Below are 17090 nucleotides of genomic sequence, written 5' to 3' on the forward strand. Positions count from 1 at the left end.
GTGGATTCCCTTGCTGGATGCGGGCCTGGCTGTTGATTCTAGAGTCCGGGCTACTGTTAGAAGTGTCGTTTCCGAGCTAAACCTCCCCAGATGGAGTTCACTGAAACTCCCAAATTAAGCTAGTGGAGGGCACGCGCCCAGGTCTCGGCACTGCAGAATCTGCCTCAGTTGCTGGCCTTTGGGCTCCCGATGTAGCGCCTCCACCCCCGCCTCTCTGCTTCCGTCTTATCAGAGGCGCGCTTCCCCCCAGATGTTAAAGTGGTGGAGATGGCCACGCCGCCCCGGTTGGGTACAGGTGAGAAGCCCCCACCAGGTGGCAGGATGAGGAAGGTGGGTGGAGCCCGAGAGCCCGTGGAGGCCAGGGCGTGTAAGCGGCCACCAAAGAAAGCTGTCAGCTGTGCTGGGCCACCCCTCCAGCTCTCTGCTGAGAGGTAAGCACTTCCTCGCGGTCACTTGGTGACAGCATCCTAGCCGGAGCAGCTCAGGGACACCGCGGGCTGTGTCATACATTCAGAGACCTTAACGGGCAAAGACCTCAGAAACCATTTCCGTCAACCCCCTCGTCTTACAAAAGCAGACACCGAGGCCACAGAAGTGAAGCGGTTTGGCCTCGGTCACGGAGCCAGTTAGCACTGGAACCTAGAACCCAAGGGCCCGACCGGGCTCCCTCCGGCGACCTCCCCTCCGGGTAGCCTAACTAGCTCGTCAGTCAGGTGTGGGCCCTTTGCCCCGAGCGGAGCCGCGCAGCACAGAGCCCCCGCCCTCTGAAGTCCCCTCTGAAGTCCCGGGGCCGCCACACCTGGGTTTTTCCCCTCCGAGCTGGCACTCGCACACGCGAACGCAGAGGCACGCTTTGAAGAAACACGACAAGCCAACGTGCAATTACGTGTCCCTTTATTTATAAACAGGTTGGGAACGCTGTGTTCCACTGGGGAGCGGGGGTGGGTCGGGGAGGGACGAGGGGGCAGGGGTGGAGGGCTGATTCCAGTAGTTCGCGTTATTCAGCACCAGAGCAAATGCTTGGGCGTAAGGTCGTACTTTAACCCAGACGAGTCTCCGTCTTCTTGTATGTACAGCAGAGTCTTAAGTGTGTGTGCTCTTCTTATGGCTTTGTCCCGGTGCACATCGCAGTGACACGACAAAAAACTCAATTCTAGAGAGAAGTAGAAGTTGCAAATGCCTCGTGAACTTATTCGTTTTTCAAAAGTCTGATGGCCAAGACTAGTGCTGAATGGATGCCTGAGGAACAGGAACATCTCTGCTCCAAACGGGCTCATCTGATTCAGCTGAGTCTGAGCCGCCAACTCGCTCGTCTCCCTGGGGTACACCTGGGTGCTAAAGGAAGTCCTGAAGCTGAAGAGAACACAGGCGCACGCTCTTCCCGTCCCTCCCTCCAGGGATGGACTCACAGTGACTACAGCCCGAGGCAAAGAGCAAGATCCCAAGCCCGCAGAGCAGGTCAGAAGGCAGTCATAGGTCTCAGGGTCGCTCGTCTTGAGGTCGGTTTCCTTTGCTTTTCTAAGGTCCTGGCACATGGGGGCGGGCTTGCCAGAAGCGGGCCGTTCGGTGTGGCTATATTAGAGCTCTCCTGTGTTTTGAGCTGGTGGAAGGGTGAGTGTTTGATTTCAGGGCCCTGGGGAGAGGGTGTGGCAGCTGACGGAGAAGTGGTGAGCCGGGGGAGCTGGGTGGGGGGCAGGGAACCCACACCCCGCACGGGTATTCACTAACCTTGGGTGTCTGTGAAAGGAAGCCTTCCTTCTTCACCTGTTAGGGGGTGAGTGACACTCTGAAAGGGAGCAGAAGGTGACTGCTCCCCTACTCCCCACCCTCCACCCTCGTTTTCGCCCGTCTTTGTAACCTGGCCCCCGTCTGCAACCGTCACTACTGTTCTCTAGTCCTCAGTCTAAAGCTTCCTCGCTCTCTCTCATTTCTGCTGGCCTCTTCGAGCCTGCACTTAATTTCTACATCTCTCGCTCCAGCCCTGACTCACTCTGGGTCATTACTGTTGATTGGTCGGCCCGAACAAAGAGCACCCCCATCTCTTCCTGGGGGGTGGGCTGGAAGCCGCTCATGGCCAGAAGCGCCAAAATTGGGCTGTTGGGCTGTGGAATCCCGCCCCCCGCATTCCTTCTCAGTAGTCTCATGGCCTTACAACGCTGGGCGGGTGCTGTTGGAGGACAGCAGGGGCTCGGAGGGTGAGCTTTAGAACGGCTGGTGGGCTGTTGTGGCCCATCCCGGAAACATCCCAGACATTGGTCGTTTCCCATTCGTGGCGCTCAGTCTGAGTCACATAGGTGGCATCTGTCAGTACGCCGTAGAAGGCCCGCAGACGCGTAATCAGCCCGATCGATCAGCCCCACGTTATTTGCTTCAGAACACAACTCAGCTGAGGGCGGGCCTGGGGGGCCGTGCAGTAAGCACAGCAGAGGCCCGCCCAAGGTAGTTTCTCCTGCACATAGAGCTCCTGAAGTGGTTTGAGAGCACGGGTTTCCTCTAACGTCCTTTCCACTCTCGAGGCCCCTCTTCTCCCCCTTTTCCTCCCCCTGTTCTCCCCCACCTTGCCCTGCCCGGCTCTTCTCATCCTTTCACTGCCCGAGCGTCAGGCAGCCGAGACGGGGTCTGGGCGCCAGTTTGCTCCAGCTGCGTGAAGGAGGGGCGAGCGAGTGGGCACAACGGAAGCACGGGGCCTCACTCCCTCGGCAGGGTGACGCTCTGGGCCTTGACTACAGGCAGGTTCCCTCTAGAGTGCCGCGTCCCCGCCGGCTCTGTGCCCCCCACGACTGCTCAACGTTACTCTGGAGAGAGTGCCAGCAACGAGGGGGTTCCAAGCTAGCTCAGCCTCATGGTCTCGCTTCCCAGTAAACCCCACTTCTCTCCAGGTGGGCAGGGAGGTAGTTCAACCCCGACACCAGGGGGAAAGACGTGCCACCTTCCTTCGTTGGTTGCCCCACTTCTCGCCCAGAAGGCTGGTTCCCGAGGCCTCGGAAAGAGGGGTGTTTGTGGCATGAGAGATGCTGAGCTCTTCCCACAAGTCGCTGGTTTGGGCCTCTGCTCGGGCCCCAGCTGTCTCTGGCTTTACTGGGACCGGCGGGCAGTGCCTCCTCTACCTGAGAGTGTGGTTCTACACCCTGACTCTACCTGCTCCTTCCCGACCTGTCATTAGTGGCCAAGAAGTTCACACAACTCCACAGGAGCGCTTAGGGTCCTCGTCCCATTTGGCAAACCTAGGGGCGGGGTAGCGGTCTAACAACCTAGAGCATGTCTATGCTGAGATCAAACTGAGATTCCGACAGTGCTCTGGGAAACTCTTGAGAGCCTCCCTCCAAAACTATTACGGGAGGCCATGAGAACAACATGCTCGATTCCTGGTCGGGACAAGACATTTCTACAGGAATCCAGGATGGGCTTTTGACAAAGTGCCCGAGTCACAAGGGAACCAGGTAGTTCATTAGACCGAGGATTTCAGCCAGGGTATTAGGGTGAGAGCAGGGGAGTGTACTGTAAAATGCTACCACCGTATATTCGTATTGCATATGGCCTACACCCTGGAGAGCGTATTTGGAGCATACATAGGACAGATACGTGCAGGTAGCACCCCCTATTGGTATACTATGTGGTTTGGTATATCAAATGGTTACTTGAGGTCTATGAAATTGTTAAGTGGTCAGAAATGGGAAAAGCCATTCCACAGTTAGCATCCTTTAAGGAGAAGCTCCAGGAGACCTTGAGCATCTGCTAAACTCGGAGCCAAAGCAGAGCAGCTCCTCTTGACATACGTGCGCGCACACACATACACAAAATGTTTTCCTCTGTTGCGTTTCCCACAGATAAAGGTGATTTCTGGAAGGCCGTGAAGTCGAACCAAAGATGAAAAAATACAACCAGGAACTTATTAGGCCTTATGTGGCATTCTCAACAAAACTGTCTTTTGGATAAGAAGTTAAGGTTCATGCTAGATGACCTTTTACGTATCTGGCCTTTATAAAGCGTGTCTTGATCTACGCACCACATTCCTGGAACTGGCAAGGATAGATGTGTTGCAACATCAGGTCTCAGTGGCTCAACTGAGAAGGTTAGAATTTGTCTTGAACTTGGCTATGTCAGAAGCACTTCGCCACCTCTACGGGAAACCATTTTATTCTGGCAGAGCTTGGGTGGGAGGAGGCAACGTGCAGGGCCCTTGTGAGCCGCAAGTAGCGGATTGAGGGAATGGCCGCTTCCACGGGTGGTGAACTTGGTGGGGGCGGGTGGAAGGACCAAAGCAGAAGACACCCCACTGGGTGCAAGTCTCCTGGGGGTGCTCTGCATCTTTCCTTAGCAAGGTTAAAGTAGAGTGATTCTGGATGCTGCTAAGAAGGTTTGTAAAGGTTGTCCGGCTAGAAACCTCCATGCAGAGCCCACATGTTAGGCTGAGTGGAGACTGGGGGAGAGCTGGTCCCCAGGCCTTACCTTAGCTGAGCCGCTGCCCCTGCGACTGTGACCCTTCCAACCCCACCCGGGCAAGCCCGGTGACCCCGCCCCCGCTCCAGCCCGCGCGGGGTGGCTCTCATCTGCCAGCAGCCTTTACTTCTCATCCTCATCCCCCTCACTCATGCTGCTGATGGAGGCTGAGGCTGCTTTGGGTGAGGAGGGGGGTGAGGTTTTGTTTGGGAGCCACGAGAAGGTGGGTGACGGGGAGCGGGACGGGGACCGGCTCCTGGTGGGGCTGCTCACTGGGCTCTGCTTCGGGGACAAGGCCTGCAGCATCCGGCTACTCCTCTCCTGGAACATCTGCTTCTAGAGAGAAAATGGGGAGAAAGGGTCTGTTAAGTTAGTCTTCTGAGCTGGTGGCGAAACAGGGCAGGAAAGAGAGCTGGCACCCCACCAGGCGGGCACCCACGCCCCCGTACCACACTTGATGCCCGACACTACCCGCGGGGAGGAGGGGAGTGAAAGGCAGGGACGGCCAGACGCCGACACACAGATGGCCATCTGTGCTGGCTCCTGGGACTCTCCTCCTCGCCCGCCTTGACTCCAGTTACCAAATGTAGCCGGAGGGGCTGCGACCTGCCAGGCACATAGTAATGTCCTAGGCACGGAAGGGTAGGGGGACACAGAAATCCCTGTCCTCATCGATATGAGGAGGACTCCCATAGTAAACGAAGGGAATGAGATACGTGTATGTCAGATGGATGTACGGGGTGTGAGAAAAAATAAAACGAGAGGAGAGCAAGATGGGGGTGTGAGGTGGGGAAGCGCTGGGCAGCAAAGGTAATTACAGTGCTCAGCGAAGGCCACGAGGAGAGGCTATTTGAGCAAAGACCTGAAAGAGATGAGGGCCAAGGGCCCATGTGACTGGAAATCGGGGGCAAACACATTCCAGAAGGGAGCATGCGGTACCTGTCCAGGGAGGAGGCCATGGCGGCCAGAGTGGAGTCACCCCGGGGAGGGGGGGTTAAGAGGAAGTCACCAGAGAAGTGACACAAAACTGTGTCCCGTAGGCTCTCGGTGGCTGTGTAAGAACTTTGGCCTTTACTCTGAGAAGAAAAACCTCGGGATAGTTCCTTGACCCCTGGAGTTCTGGGTCCAAGAGTCAGGAACTGTGACTTTGGCTTGAAAAGGACCACCCTGGCCGCACTGCTGGGAGCACACTACAGGGAACAGACTACAGTGGCACGAGAGCCGGAGCTGGGAGAACGGGGTCGAGCGCACCGTTTTAAGAATCCAAGGTTACATGAGGTGAGAAATGGTTGGAGGCCCGGTAGATTTGTTTTCCCCGGATTTTTTAAAGTATACCTGACTTAAGGTGGAACCCACCCTTCTCAGCCTACGGTTCTGTGAGTTTTGATAAGCACCAGCAGGGTATGTGGCCGCCCGCACAGTCAAGGTCTTAGGAGAGTTCCATTGGCCACCGAGTTCCCACGAGATCCTCTGTCACCCCCTCCCCCAGCCTCCGGCAACAGATCAGTTTTCTGTCCCTACGGTTTTTGCCTTTTCCAGAATGTCCTCTAAATGGAATCATGTAGTATCGTGGTCTGGCTACACTTTTTTTTAAAATATAATTTATTGTCAAATTGGTGCTCCCAGTGCTCATCCCAACAGGTGCCCTCCTCAATGGCTACACTTTGCAGGTAGAGCCCCCAGGAGGCGCTGACAGGTGGGATGTGCGGTGTGGGAGGAAGACTGATCAAGCGACTCCAGCTTCTGGCGTAAACGACTAGAAAGCCAGCAGTGTCATTTGCTCGGGTGGGGGACTCTGTGGGTAAAGGGGGTCTTGGTGGTAAGACAGCTCCGGCTCGGAACCTCAAGTGATCGCTGGCTGGCGCTTTAAGAACTGAGTCCTTCCCTGACACGGTCCATCCGTCTGCTTCATGGGAAGCCCGGTCTGGGCTGGCGGCGCCGTGAGCGCTCTGCCCCTCTGCTCTCCGCCTGCAGCTCGGCCCCCCACGTATATGTACGTCCCATCCCCCCCACCTCGGAGCACCCTGCCCGTGCTGCCTGGGCTCTATGCCTGGTTTGTCACGGAGCCTCCGCCCCCAGCACCTCAGTCCGATCTTGGGATCCTAAACTGGCCCTGAGAGCCATTTCTCCAGTTATCGATTTGAGACCTGGCTTGTCATTCGAGTTATGCATTTTACAAACCACTCCAGAGCCCCCTGGAGACCACGTGCTGTACAAGCCAGGGCTTCAGTGATGTACAGGAAGCGGGGGGTGGGGGGGTGTGTGTGGTTTGAGGTGGGAAGTGAGCCCATGAAGCTGGGGGAGGGGTGCCTTTCCAAGCAGAGGGCGCTAAGTAGAGAGGCCTAAGTATACTTCCTGGCCGACTCTAACCAGAGTGCCTATGGGGCTGACGGGGCCTTGGGCCTGCAGCACCAGGAACAGCTGGAGTTGTTTTTATCCCTAAGAGCCCCTGGAAGATTTTAATTAAGGGAGGGGTATCATCAGATGTGTGTTCCAGAAATATCTTTAGGTGGGAGCATAAAAGCAAAGAAAGAAACCATAAAGGAAAGGATCAGTGCTTGGCTATATAAAAGTGTATAACTTGTGTACCTCAAAAAAAAAAAAACCCATCATCAGATAAAATAAAAGGCAAGTGAAAACCCAGGGGGAAATTCTTGCAACATTTAACCATAAATGATGGATCTTCGTATATAAACAGAGCTTACAAATCCAAGAGATTAATGCAAAAACCTTGATAGAAAAACTGAGCATATGGCTTGTCAAGGCAATGCACAAGACTTACAAATGACCTATAAAAAATGTTCAGCATCCCTAGTAAACAAATGCAAAATGACTGAAGTGAGATGCCTTTTTTATATATCAGATTGTTAAAATTTTTGTCTTCCCAACATGTAAAAATATTTTTCCAGTTTTATTGAGATGTAATTGACATACAGCACAGTTGAAGGTATATGGTGTAATGATTTTACTTACATATATTATGACATTACTACCACAATAAGTTAATATCTGTCATCTCATACAGATAAAAAAGTTTTTCCTTGTGATGAGAACTCTTGGGATCGACTTTTTAATATATACCGTACGGCAACGTTAACTATAGTCTTCAAGCTATATATTACATCCCTAGTACTTACTTATAAGTGGAAGTTTGTACGTCTCGACCACCTGCATCTGCTTTTCCCTCTTTTGCTCCTATCTCTGTTTCTGGTAACCACAAATCTGATTGCTTTTTCCCTGAGTTGTTGGGTTGTTTTTCTTACTCTGCTTGTGAAATCATGCATTTGTGTTTCTCTAACTTACTTAGCATAATGCCCTCAAGGTCCGTCCATGTTCTCACAAATGGCAGGGTTTCCTCCTCCTTTCTTGGTTGACTAATATTCCATTGTATACATCTACCATACTTTCTTTATCCATTCATCCACTGATAGATACTTAGGTTGCTTCCATGTCTTGACTATTTTAAATAATACTGCTCTGAACATGGGGATGCAGATAGCTCTTTGGCATAGTGGGTTTTTTTTTTTTCCTTTGGATTATATTCCCCAAAGTGAAATTGCTGGCTCATATATATGGTGGTTTCGGTTTTACTGTTTTGAGGAACCTCCATTCTATTTTCCACCATGGCTGCACCAATTTACAATCCTGCCAACAGTGCACGCACAAGGGTTCCTTTTAATCCATGTCTCACCAGCATTTGTTATTTCCAGTATTTTTTATGGTAGCCATTCTAAATGGTGGGAGGTAATAAGTCAGTGTAGTACTGATTTACATTTCCCTATTGGTTAGTGATGTTGAACATCTTCTCATGTAATTGTTGGTCCTTTGTATAGCATCCTTGGAAAAATGTCTTTGTGGGTACTTAGCCCATTTTTTAAGTGGATTATTTGGGGGTTTTGCTAATGAGTTGTAGGAGTTCCTTATATATTTTGGATCTTCATTCCTTATCAGACACATGGTTTCCACATATTTTCCCCATTCTGTAGGTTGTCTTTTAATTTTGTTGGTTTATTTTGCTGTCAAAAGCTTTTTAGTTTGATGTAGTCCCACTGATTTTTGAATTTGTGACCTGTGCTTTAGGTGTCCTATTCAAAAAATCATTGCCAAGACCCATGTAAAGGAGGTTTCTTCCTGTGTTTCCTTCTACGATTTTTATGGTTCCTGGTCTTATGTTGAAATCTGTAATCCATTTCAAGTTAATTTTGGTGAGTGGTATAAGATAGGGGTCTAATTTTATTCTTTTATGTGTGAATATCCAATTTTCCCAGCACCATTAGTTGAAGAGACTGTCTTTACTCCATTGAGTATTCTTGGCTCCCTTGCATGGGTTTATTTTTTAGTTCTCAGTTCTGTTCCAATGGTCTAGGTGTCTGTTTTTTTTTTCTTTTGCCAGTATCATACTCTTTTGATTGCTACATATTTATAGTATAGCTTGAAATCAGAAGGGTGATGCCTCCCACTTTTGTTCTTTTTCAGGATTGTTTTAGGTTTTAGGGGTCTTTTGAGGTTCCAGATAAAAATTAGGATTTTTTTCTCTATTTCTGTGAAAAATTCCATTGGAATCTTGACAGGGATTGCATTTAATCTGTAGATGGTTTTGGGATAGTATGGACATTATTAATTTTCTTCCAGCCTATAAACATTAATATTCTTCTAAAATACCTTTCCATTTATTTGGTTCTTCAAGTTTTTTCATCACTTTCTTATAGTTTTCAGTGTAGAGATTTTTCACCTCCTTGTAAATTTATTCCTAAGTATTTTATTGCTTTGTCTTGTAAATAGGATCAGTTTCTCTTTCATGTAATTCATTATTAGCATTTTAAAAATGCTACTTATTTGTGTATGTTAATTTTGTATCTTGCAACTTTACTGAATTTGTAGATTAGATCTAACAGTTTTTTGGTGGAGTCTGTCAGATTTTCTACATATAAAATCATGTCATCTCCAAATAGAGACCATCTTCTTCCTGTGCAATTCTGATGGCTTTTATGTTTTCTTCCTTGATTGCTCTGGCTAGATCTTCAATAATACCTTGAATAGGAGGAGTGAGAATGGGCACCCATGTCTTGTTTCTGACTTGAGAGGAAAGGCTTTCAACCTTTTATCATGGAGTACCATGTTAGCTGTGGGTTTGTTGTCTATAGCTTTCATTATGTTGAGGTACGTTCATTGTATACCTAATTTGTTAAGGGTTTTTTTCATGAATGGATATTGAATTTCATCCAGTGATTTTTGTGCCCATTGAGATGATGAGATTTTTTTCTTACATTCTATCAATGTGATGTATCATAGTGACAGATTGACACCTGTTTAACCATGCTTGTATCCCAAAAGTAAATACACTTGTTCATGGTGAAAGATATTTTTACTATGCTGCTGATTTCTGTTTACTAGTATTTCATTGGGAATTTTTGCCTCTATATTCACCAGAGATAGTGGCCTGTAGTTTTCTTTTAGTATTCTTTTCTGGCTTTGGTATCAGGGTAATGTTGGCCTCATAAAATAAGTTTGGGAGTGTTCCGCCTCCAAAACATTGAGGAGTTTGAGAAGGATTTACATTAATTATTCTTTAAATGTTCAGTAAAATTCACCAGTGAAGCCATCTGTTCCTGGACCTTTCTTCCCTGTGAGGTTTGTTGATCACTAATTAAATCTCCTCACTAGTAATTGGTCTGTCACATTTTCTACTTCATCCTGATTCATTTTTGGTAGGTTGTATGTTTGTAAGAATTTTCCATTTCTTTTAAGTTTTCCAGTTTCTTGGCATATAGTCAATCACAGTAGCATCTTAAGATCCTTTGTGGCCTCAGTTGTAACGTCTACTTTTTTATTTTCATTTGTAATTTTGTTGATCTTGGTCCTATTTTTTTTTTATTGGTTAGTCTAGCTAAAGGTTTGTCAATTTTATCTTTTCAAAAAACCATCTCTTGGTTTGGTTAATCTTTTCTATTGTTACCTATTCTGTTTTATTTGTTTCTGCCAGAATTTGTTATTTCCTTCCTTCTGCTAAGTTTGGGTTCACTTTTTTTTTTTTTTTAAGTTCCTTAAGGCATAGCGTTAGGTTGTTTGAGATCTTTCTTGTTTCCTTAGGTAGGCATTTATTTCTATGAACTTCTCTCTTAGAACTGCTCTCTTTGCAAACCGTAAGTTTTGGTATGTTTTGTTTGCATTCTTGTTTGCGTCAAGGCATTTTTATTTTACCTTTAATTTCGTCCTTGACCCATTGGTTGTTCAGCAGAGTATTGTTTAATTTCCATGTATTCATGAATTTTTCAGTTTTCCTCCTGTTAACGATTTCTACTTTGAGGCCATTGTGGTCAGAAAAGGTACTTGGTATGATTTCAGTCCTCTTGAATTTGGTAAGACTTGTTTTGTAACTTAACATATGGTATATCTTAGAAAATGTTCCAGGTGTGCTTGGTATGAATGGGTATTCTGCTGCTGTTGAATAGAATGTTCTATATATGTCCATTGGATCCATTTGGTCTTTAGTGTTGTTCAAATCTGTTTCTTCATTATCTGTTTGGATAATCTATCCATTTTTGAGAATGTGTCCTTAAAGTCCCCAACTATTATTGCATTCCTGTTGTTTTTCTCTTTTTAGCTCTGTTAGTTTTTGCTGTTTATATTTGGGCACTCTGATGCTGGGTGCATAAATATTTACAATTGTTGTATCTTCTTGATGGATTGATGTCTTTATCACTGTGTAATAATTGTAAAAGACCTTCTTGGTTTTGTCTCACCATTTTTGGATGTAAGTTTAGTGTGATATAAGTATAGTTACCCCCTGCTTTTTTAGTACACAATTTGCTTACAAAATCTTTTTCCATCCCTTCACTCTCAGTCTATTTGTGTCTTTAAGACTAAAGTGAGTCTCTTGTGGGCACATCATTAGATGTTTTTCAAATTAATCCATTCAGCCATTCTATGTGTTTTGATTGGAAAATTTAATCCAATTAAATATAATTTAAAGTAATCACAGGTAAGGACTTTTGCCATTTTGTTAATTGTTTTATGGCTGTTTTTGTAGAACTATAATTCCTTGTTCTGTATCCTGCTTTCTTTTTGTGTGTTTCCATGCCTTCTGGTATCTGTATGCTTTGTCTTCCTTATCATGTACTTTTGTGTAATTACTCCAGGTTTTACCCTTGTGATTACCACAAGGCTTACATAAAATGTTTTCAAATTATAACACTCTATTTTAAACTGACAACAGCTTAACTTCAATAGAATTTCTAAAGTTCACACCTGTATTTCCACCCTCCCTCACATTTAGGTTATTGATGTTACACATAACGTATTTTTTATATTGTGTAACCAGTAACAGATTATTGTAGTTGTGGTTATTTTTACAATGTTTTCTAACTTTTGTTTATTTTAAAATATTTTTTATTTTAGAGAGAGAGAGAGAGAGCGAGAGAGAGAGAGCACGAGTGGGAGGGGAGGGGGGGAGAGAGAGAGAGCCTCAAACAGGTTCCATGCCTAGTGTTGAGTCTGACATGGCTCGATCCCACAACCCTGGGATCATGACCTGAGGTAAAATCCAGAGTCAGACGCTCAACCCACTGAGCCACCCAGGTGCCCCTGTTTAACTTTTAAAATAGAGTTGGAAGTACATTAAGCACCACCATTACCACATTATAGGTTCTAACTTTGTCTATATATTTACCATTACCAGTAAGTTTTACCTTGTTCAGTTTTCATGATGTTCATTAGTGTCCTTTTACTCCTAAAACTCCCTTCAGCATTTCTTGTAAGGCAGGTCTAATGGTGATGAACTCACTCAGCTTTATTTTGGGGGGGAAGTCTTTATCTCTTCATCTCTGAAAGACAGCTTTGCCAGATACAAAATTCTTGGCTGACATTGTCTTTCCTTTCAATATTTTGGACATATCATCCTATTCTCCCCTGGCCTGAACCAATTTTGTTGAGAAGTCCACTGATAATCTCCTGATGGTTCCCTTATATGTAATCTGCCTCTTTTCTCTTGCTGTTTTCCAGATTTTTTTTCTTTGACTTCTCATAAAATTTAATTACAATGTCTATCAGTGTAGCCCTATTGGGGTTCATATTATTTGGAATCCTTTGTACCTCATGGATTGGGATGTCCAAGTCTCTCACCAAGTTTGGGAAGTTTTAAACCATTACTGCTTTAAATTTAATTTCTGTACCCATTCCCTTCTCATTCTTTTCCTTCTGGAATTCCCTTAATACAAATATTGCTTGTCTCGAGTGTATCTTTTTTGTTGACAGAGAGAAAAAGAGTGTGTGTGTCGGGGGGGGGGGGAGAGGGGCAGAGGGAGAGAGAGAGAATTTTAAGTAGGCTCCAGCCCAGCACAGAGCCCAACACAAGGCTCAGTCTCAAGACTGTGAAATCATGACCTGAGCTGAAATCAAGAATCAGACGCTTGACAGACTGAGCCACCCACATGCCCCTTGATTGTGTCTTTTAAGTCTTGTAGGCTTTGTTCACTCCTTTTGATTCGTTTTTCTTCTTGCTCCTCTAACTGGATTATTTAAAATGTCCTGTCTTCTAGATGACTGACTGTTTTTCTGCATAGTTGACTCTCCTTTTGAAGCTCTCTGTTGAATTCTTTCATTCAGTCATTGTATTGTTTCAGCTCTACAATTTTTTTGATGGTTTCTACTTGCTGAGCTTCTAGTTCATATATCATTTTCCTAATTTTTAGCTTGCTATGTATTACTAGTTGGCTAAACTTTAAAAGGATTATTCTGAAATCTTTGACAGTTCATAGACACCACTTCTTTAAGGTCATTTATTAGAGCTTTAGCGGTTTGCTTCAGTGGTGTCACGTTTACCGGATTTTTCATGATCCTTGATTCCTTACATTGGTATCTGCACTTTTGAGTAAGCCGTCTCCCCTTCCAGACTTTGCAGGTTTGCTTTGGCAGAGATAGCTCTTTGCCAGTCACCTCAGTTTGGGTTTCTGGACACGTCAGCTGGTAGTGTCCTTAGGCAGGTAGAGTTTTGCTACCAGGGTCGATTTCTGGGTGAGGCCCCTGGCTGAGCTCTGACGTCAGGGGTAGGGGTGCCACTGGTATGACTAGTTGGTAAGATCGTTGGTTTGGTTCTCTGGTCTGGCTTACTAGACTGGCAGGAGTCCATACTGTACTTAGCAGTAAGTGGGGCTATGAATTGGCTTCTCTGCCCTCATTGGGCAAGAGAATGGGGCCTATGTGGCTGGTAGTTCGAGTACCTAAATCAGGCAAGGCTGTGGACTGAACCCCCTGGCTACAATGGGTCCACCTGTTTGCTCAGCAGATGAGGAGAATCATGGGCTGGGGTCTCTGTTCAAGGGCTGTTGTAAGGAGGCCTGCTGGATGGGATCCACAGTTTTCTGTGTGTTCTAGTCAGGTTCCCTGGTCAGGCAGGCTGGAAACGGTATTCAGAGGGCAGGGCTATGAATCAGTTTATGTGCCCAGGCACAGCAAGAGAGGTATCTCCAAGGCCACAAAGGTTTTTGGTTTATGGTCTTGACTCAAGCCAACCTGTGCCACATATTCCCTGCCTGAACAGGGCCCTGGCTCTGCTCTGTGGACTGTCAGCTCTGCCTGTTGGACTCTGCTTAAATGTTGATGGGCTATGCAGCTTTCCGGGTCTTACAGCCAAGCTTTCTGTTTGGATGGTGCTGAGAACTTCACTCAGCAGTGGATGGGGCTATGACTTCACTCCCTTACCTGGGGGGACCGTAGGCCCAGTTCCAAATAGGCTCCCACTTTTTCCACATCAGGCCTTCTGGTAAGGAGGGGTCAGGAGCTACACTCAGTAGTGGGTAGGCTATGAATTAGTCCTATTGTCTGGATAGAGCCAGTGAACCCTCCACATGTAGCACTGGCTTTATAGGCAATCGCCTCTGCCTGCCATACTCTTGGCTCGAGTGTGGCTGGACAGCGTAGCTCTCCCAGGTGTTCTTGCCAGCCTTTCTGGGTGGGCATGGTTGGGAGTGTTACTCAGCAGTGGGGTGGGGGGTGGGGCGGAGGGCTGTAACTCAGCTTCTCTGCCTGCACAGAGGCAGACCAGCCTACAGGGCCAGCAAAATCTCTTTGTTTGAGGACCAGAGTCGGGCAGAATGGGGCCCCACTGAGTTCCCCGAACTCATTTGTGCCACCGTCTTGGATCTGCAGATCAGCAAAACCACTAGCTGTGACTACTACTCGGGCGCTGCAGGTAGGAACTCAGTACGCCAGTATGGCCACGGGTTGTTGGAAGCCCCTCCCCGTCAGATCCACACTGGTCCATCCCCGCAGATTGCCTTGTGATTCCTGTAGGGTAAAACCAGAGTGAGGGCTCCCAAGAAGTGACCTACAATGCTGGGGGAGTTGGATGTCTGCCCTGGACTCCATTTTTCCACTATAAAAACTGGAGGCTCAGCGGAGACCTCTCTGTGTGATGGGCTGGACTGGGCTGGGCTGGGCTGGGTCCAGGGCAACAAGGTCAGCATATAGCTTCACCCCCATGTGCTAGGATCCTCTCAGTGGTGTCTTGTCTATGAAGAGTTGTTAGTTTTTCTTGTGAGGGGGAGCGAAGTCAGGAATGACCCCTGTCACCATCTTGGTGATGTTACTCTCCCCAATTTTTTTTTTTAATGTAATGGCCAGTACCGGTTAGGGCTCAGGAAAAAAGACCACACACCTATTACTGCTGATGGGAGGGTAAAATAGCCGTGCCTCTTTAAGGAGTAATTTGGCAATAGGTGTAAAAACTTTTTTTCCTGAAGAGAGAATCAGAGATGTAAATAAATACCTATTGGATACACGGGTATTCGTTGCAGTGTCATAACAGACAAAACCCCAAAACCCTAAAAAAGGTTAGAGAAATCGTGCACAACTCTGAAATGATACACTAGGCAGCTGATGAAAAGACCTTCAAGAATATTTAGTAATGTGAGGATGTCGGTGAGCTATTGCAATGTAAAAATGATTTGAGAACAGTATGTTCTGCATGATCCCATTTTGTAAAAGGAAATCTATACGTGCAGATGGAGAAGAGATTGAGGCAACATCCCAGTGACTGATGTGGGCAGTTGGACTGCAGGTGATTTTTAGTCTCTTCCCTTTTTTTTCTTTACTTTCTAAACTTCTGTAATGAATAGGCATTACTTTTATCGCCATAAGGGAGAAAAATGACTGAGGCAAGGAGAAGAGGCCAAAGAGGTCATTACTGCAGTAATGACATAGGTGAGGGAATTTTAGAGCCTCGGGGTACATCATCAATTACCCTGCCCCCTTTTACAAGCTCTAGCCCATTTCATCTTAGGATCTCAAGTTTTCTCTACAAATAGAGATGCTTTGCTGATCATAAAGAACCTCTTCAGATTTAAAATTCACAGTTCTAAGAAACTACCAATTATTCGCCTTACATTAAAGGCACTGATAATTCTGCCAAAAGACTTCCAACCCCCGCAAAATCAAATAGAAAAAAAATGCTGTGGTACAACAGCATTACCTTATAGGAAGCCCATTTATGAGATAAAATCAAATGCCAAAAGGATAGGGTGGCCTATTATTAATAGCAACTTTAAAAGAATCCTTGAACTTCTAGCAGTCAATTGAAAATATGTATTTTTATTACTGTAATCTTGAAGTATATTTATAGTGGCAGCCATTAGCTCTCCCACTGTTAATGGATGTCAGCATTTCCATTAGCTCATTTTCTAAGGAATCTAGGGCTTGTCTAGTGTAGTTTGACTCAAGCTCATAACTGAGAATATTATGCCTACAGTAATGAAATAATTTGAATCTTTAATGATAAACAGTGATGTCACACTTCATATAATGCGGTATCTATGCAAAACAACTCTGGGTCTCAGTTTGTGAGCTCTGTGATCTGTTTCTGGTGCATTATGAAGCATGATTCTTCTGCAAAGGAGTGAAATTGAATCAGGCCAGCAGACAGATTTGTAATGAGCTTCCTGGGAAGAAAAGCACTTTAGAAATATAAAAATAATGAAGACCATGGCAAGGCATTTTCATAAAGAAAAGGTATTTAAGTCTTTAACTGTATTGAGAAATTTCCATTTATAAAATTTTCTCCCAAGAACATAATCCTATCTAGTCCTGTCCCGGTAAAACTAATTTTCTATTTCTCTTCCTACAAACTTTTCAAGAAGTTTTTCACATCTAGTGAGGCGTTTAATGTCCTGACAAATGCCTTCAAAGTTTTTAGCATCTCAGAGAGATTCCAGCTTAACTGCCAAAAACAAAAACAAACAAACAATAAAAACAGAAAAGAAAAACATCCTAGTTACATCTGGTTTGGACTTCTGGTAAGCATCGTGGAACTCAAGGAGAGAGTTTGTTTTGGCCAAATCAATAAACAACAAAAACTAACCCTTATAAACAATACCTGACATGTGCCTTCGTGCTGTTAAAGGGCTTTAAAGAATGACACAGTTTAATCCACCGAACAACCCTAGAGGTAATGGATGCAAAGGAACTTGACCAAGGCACCCCATTAGGAGGTGAGCCCCTGCTCCTGACCAACTCTCTGTAATTGGCCACTTGCATAGTAAGAAGTTTTTCTGTTGACTCCTGTTACTTGTGCATTTTTGAAACCGTCAAAAAAATTCAAGCAGGAAATTAATTCAGATCCACAAACTGAATTATATGTTTTGTAAAATCAAAAGTCT

The 17090-nt window shown here is 45.9% G+C and overlaps 1 protein-coding gene across 10 annotated transcripts in view; it reads right to left on the reverse strand.

Moving 5' to 3' along the window:
• Positions 1-874: 874 nt before the first annotated feature.
• Positions 875-17090, reverse strand: part of PCYT1B (phosphate cytidylyltransferase 1B, choline) — a 126316-nt gene continuing 110100 nt past the window's right edge. For 5 of the 10 annotated variants that reach the window (XM_042974525.1, XM_042974527.1, XM_042974523.1 and 2 more), the window contains 2 exons: positions 4714-4776; positions 1472-1764 (listed from right to left, as the gene is read on the reverse strand). In XM_042974525.1, coding sequence (XP_042830459.1) covers positions 1573-1764; positions 4714-4776 — 255 coding nt within the window. In that variant the 3' untranslated portion in view covers positions 1472-1572. Of the gene's footprint in view, positions 1765-3686; positions 4777-17090 lie in introns of those variants that run through there. The other 5 variants (XM_007087855.3, XM_007087854.3, XR_006213438.1 and 2 more) reach the window with 4 other exon arrangements.

This window comes from Panthera tigris, chromosome X (assembly GCF_018350195.1).
Source record: "Panthera tigris isolate Pti1 chromosome X, P.tigris_Pti1_mat1.1, whole genome shotgun sequence".
Lineage (NCBI taxonomy): Eukaryota > Metazoa > Chordata > Mammalia > Carnivora > Felidae > Panthera > Panthera tigris.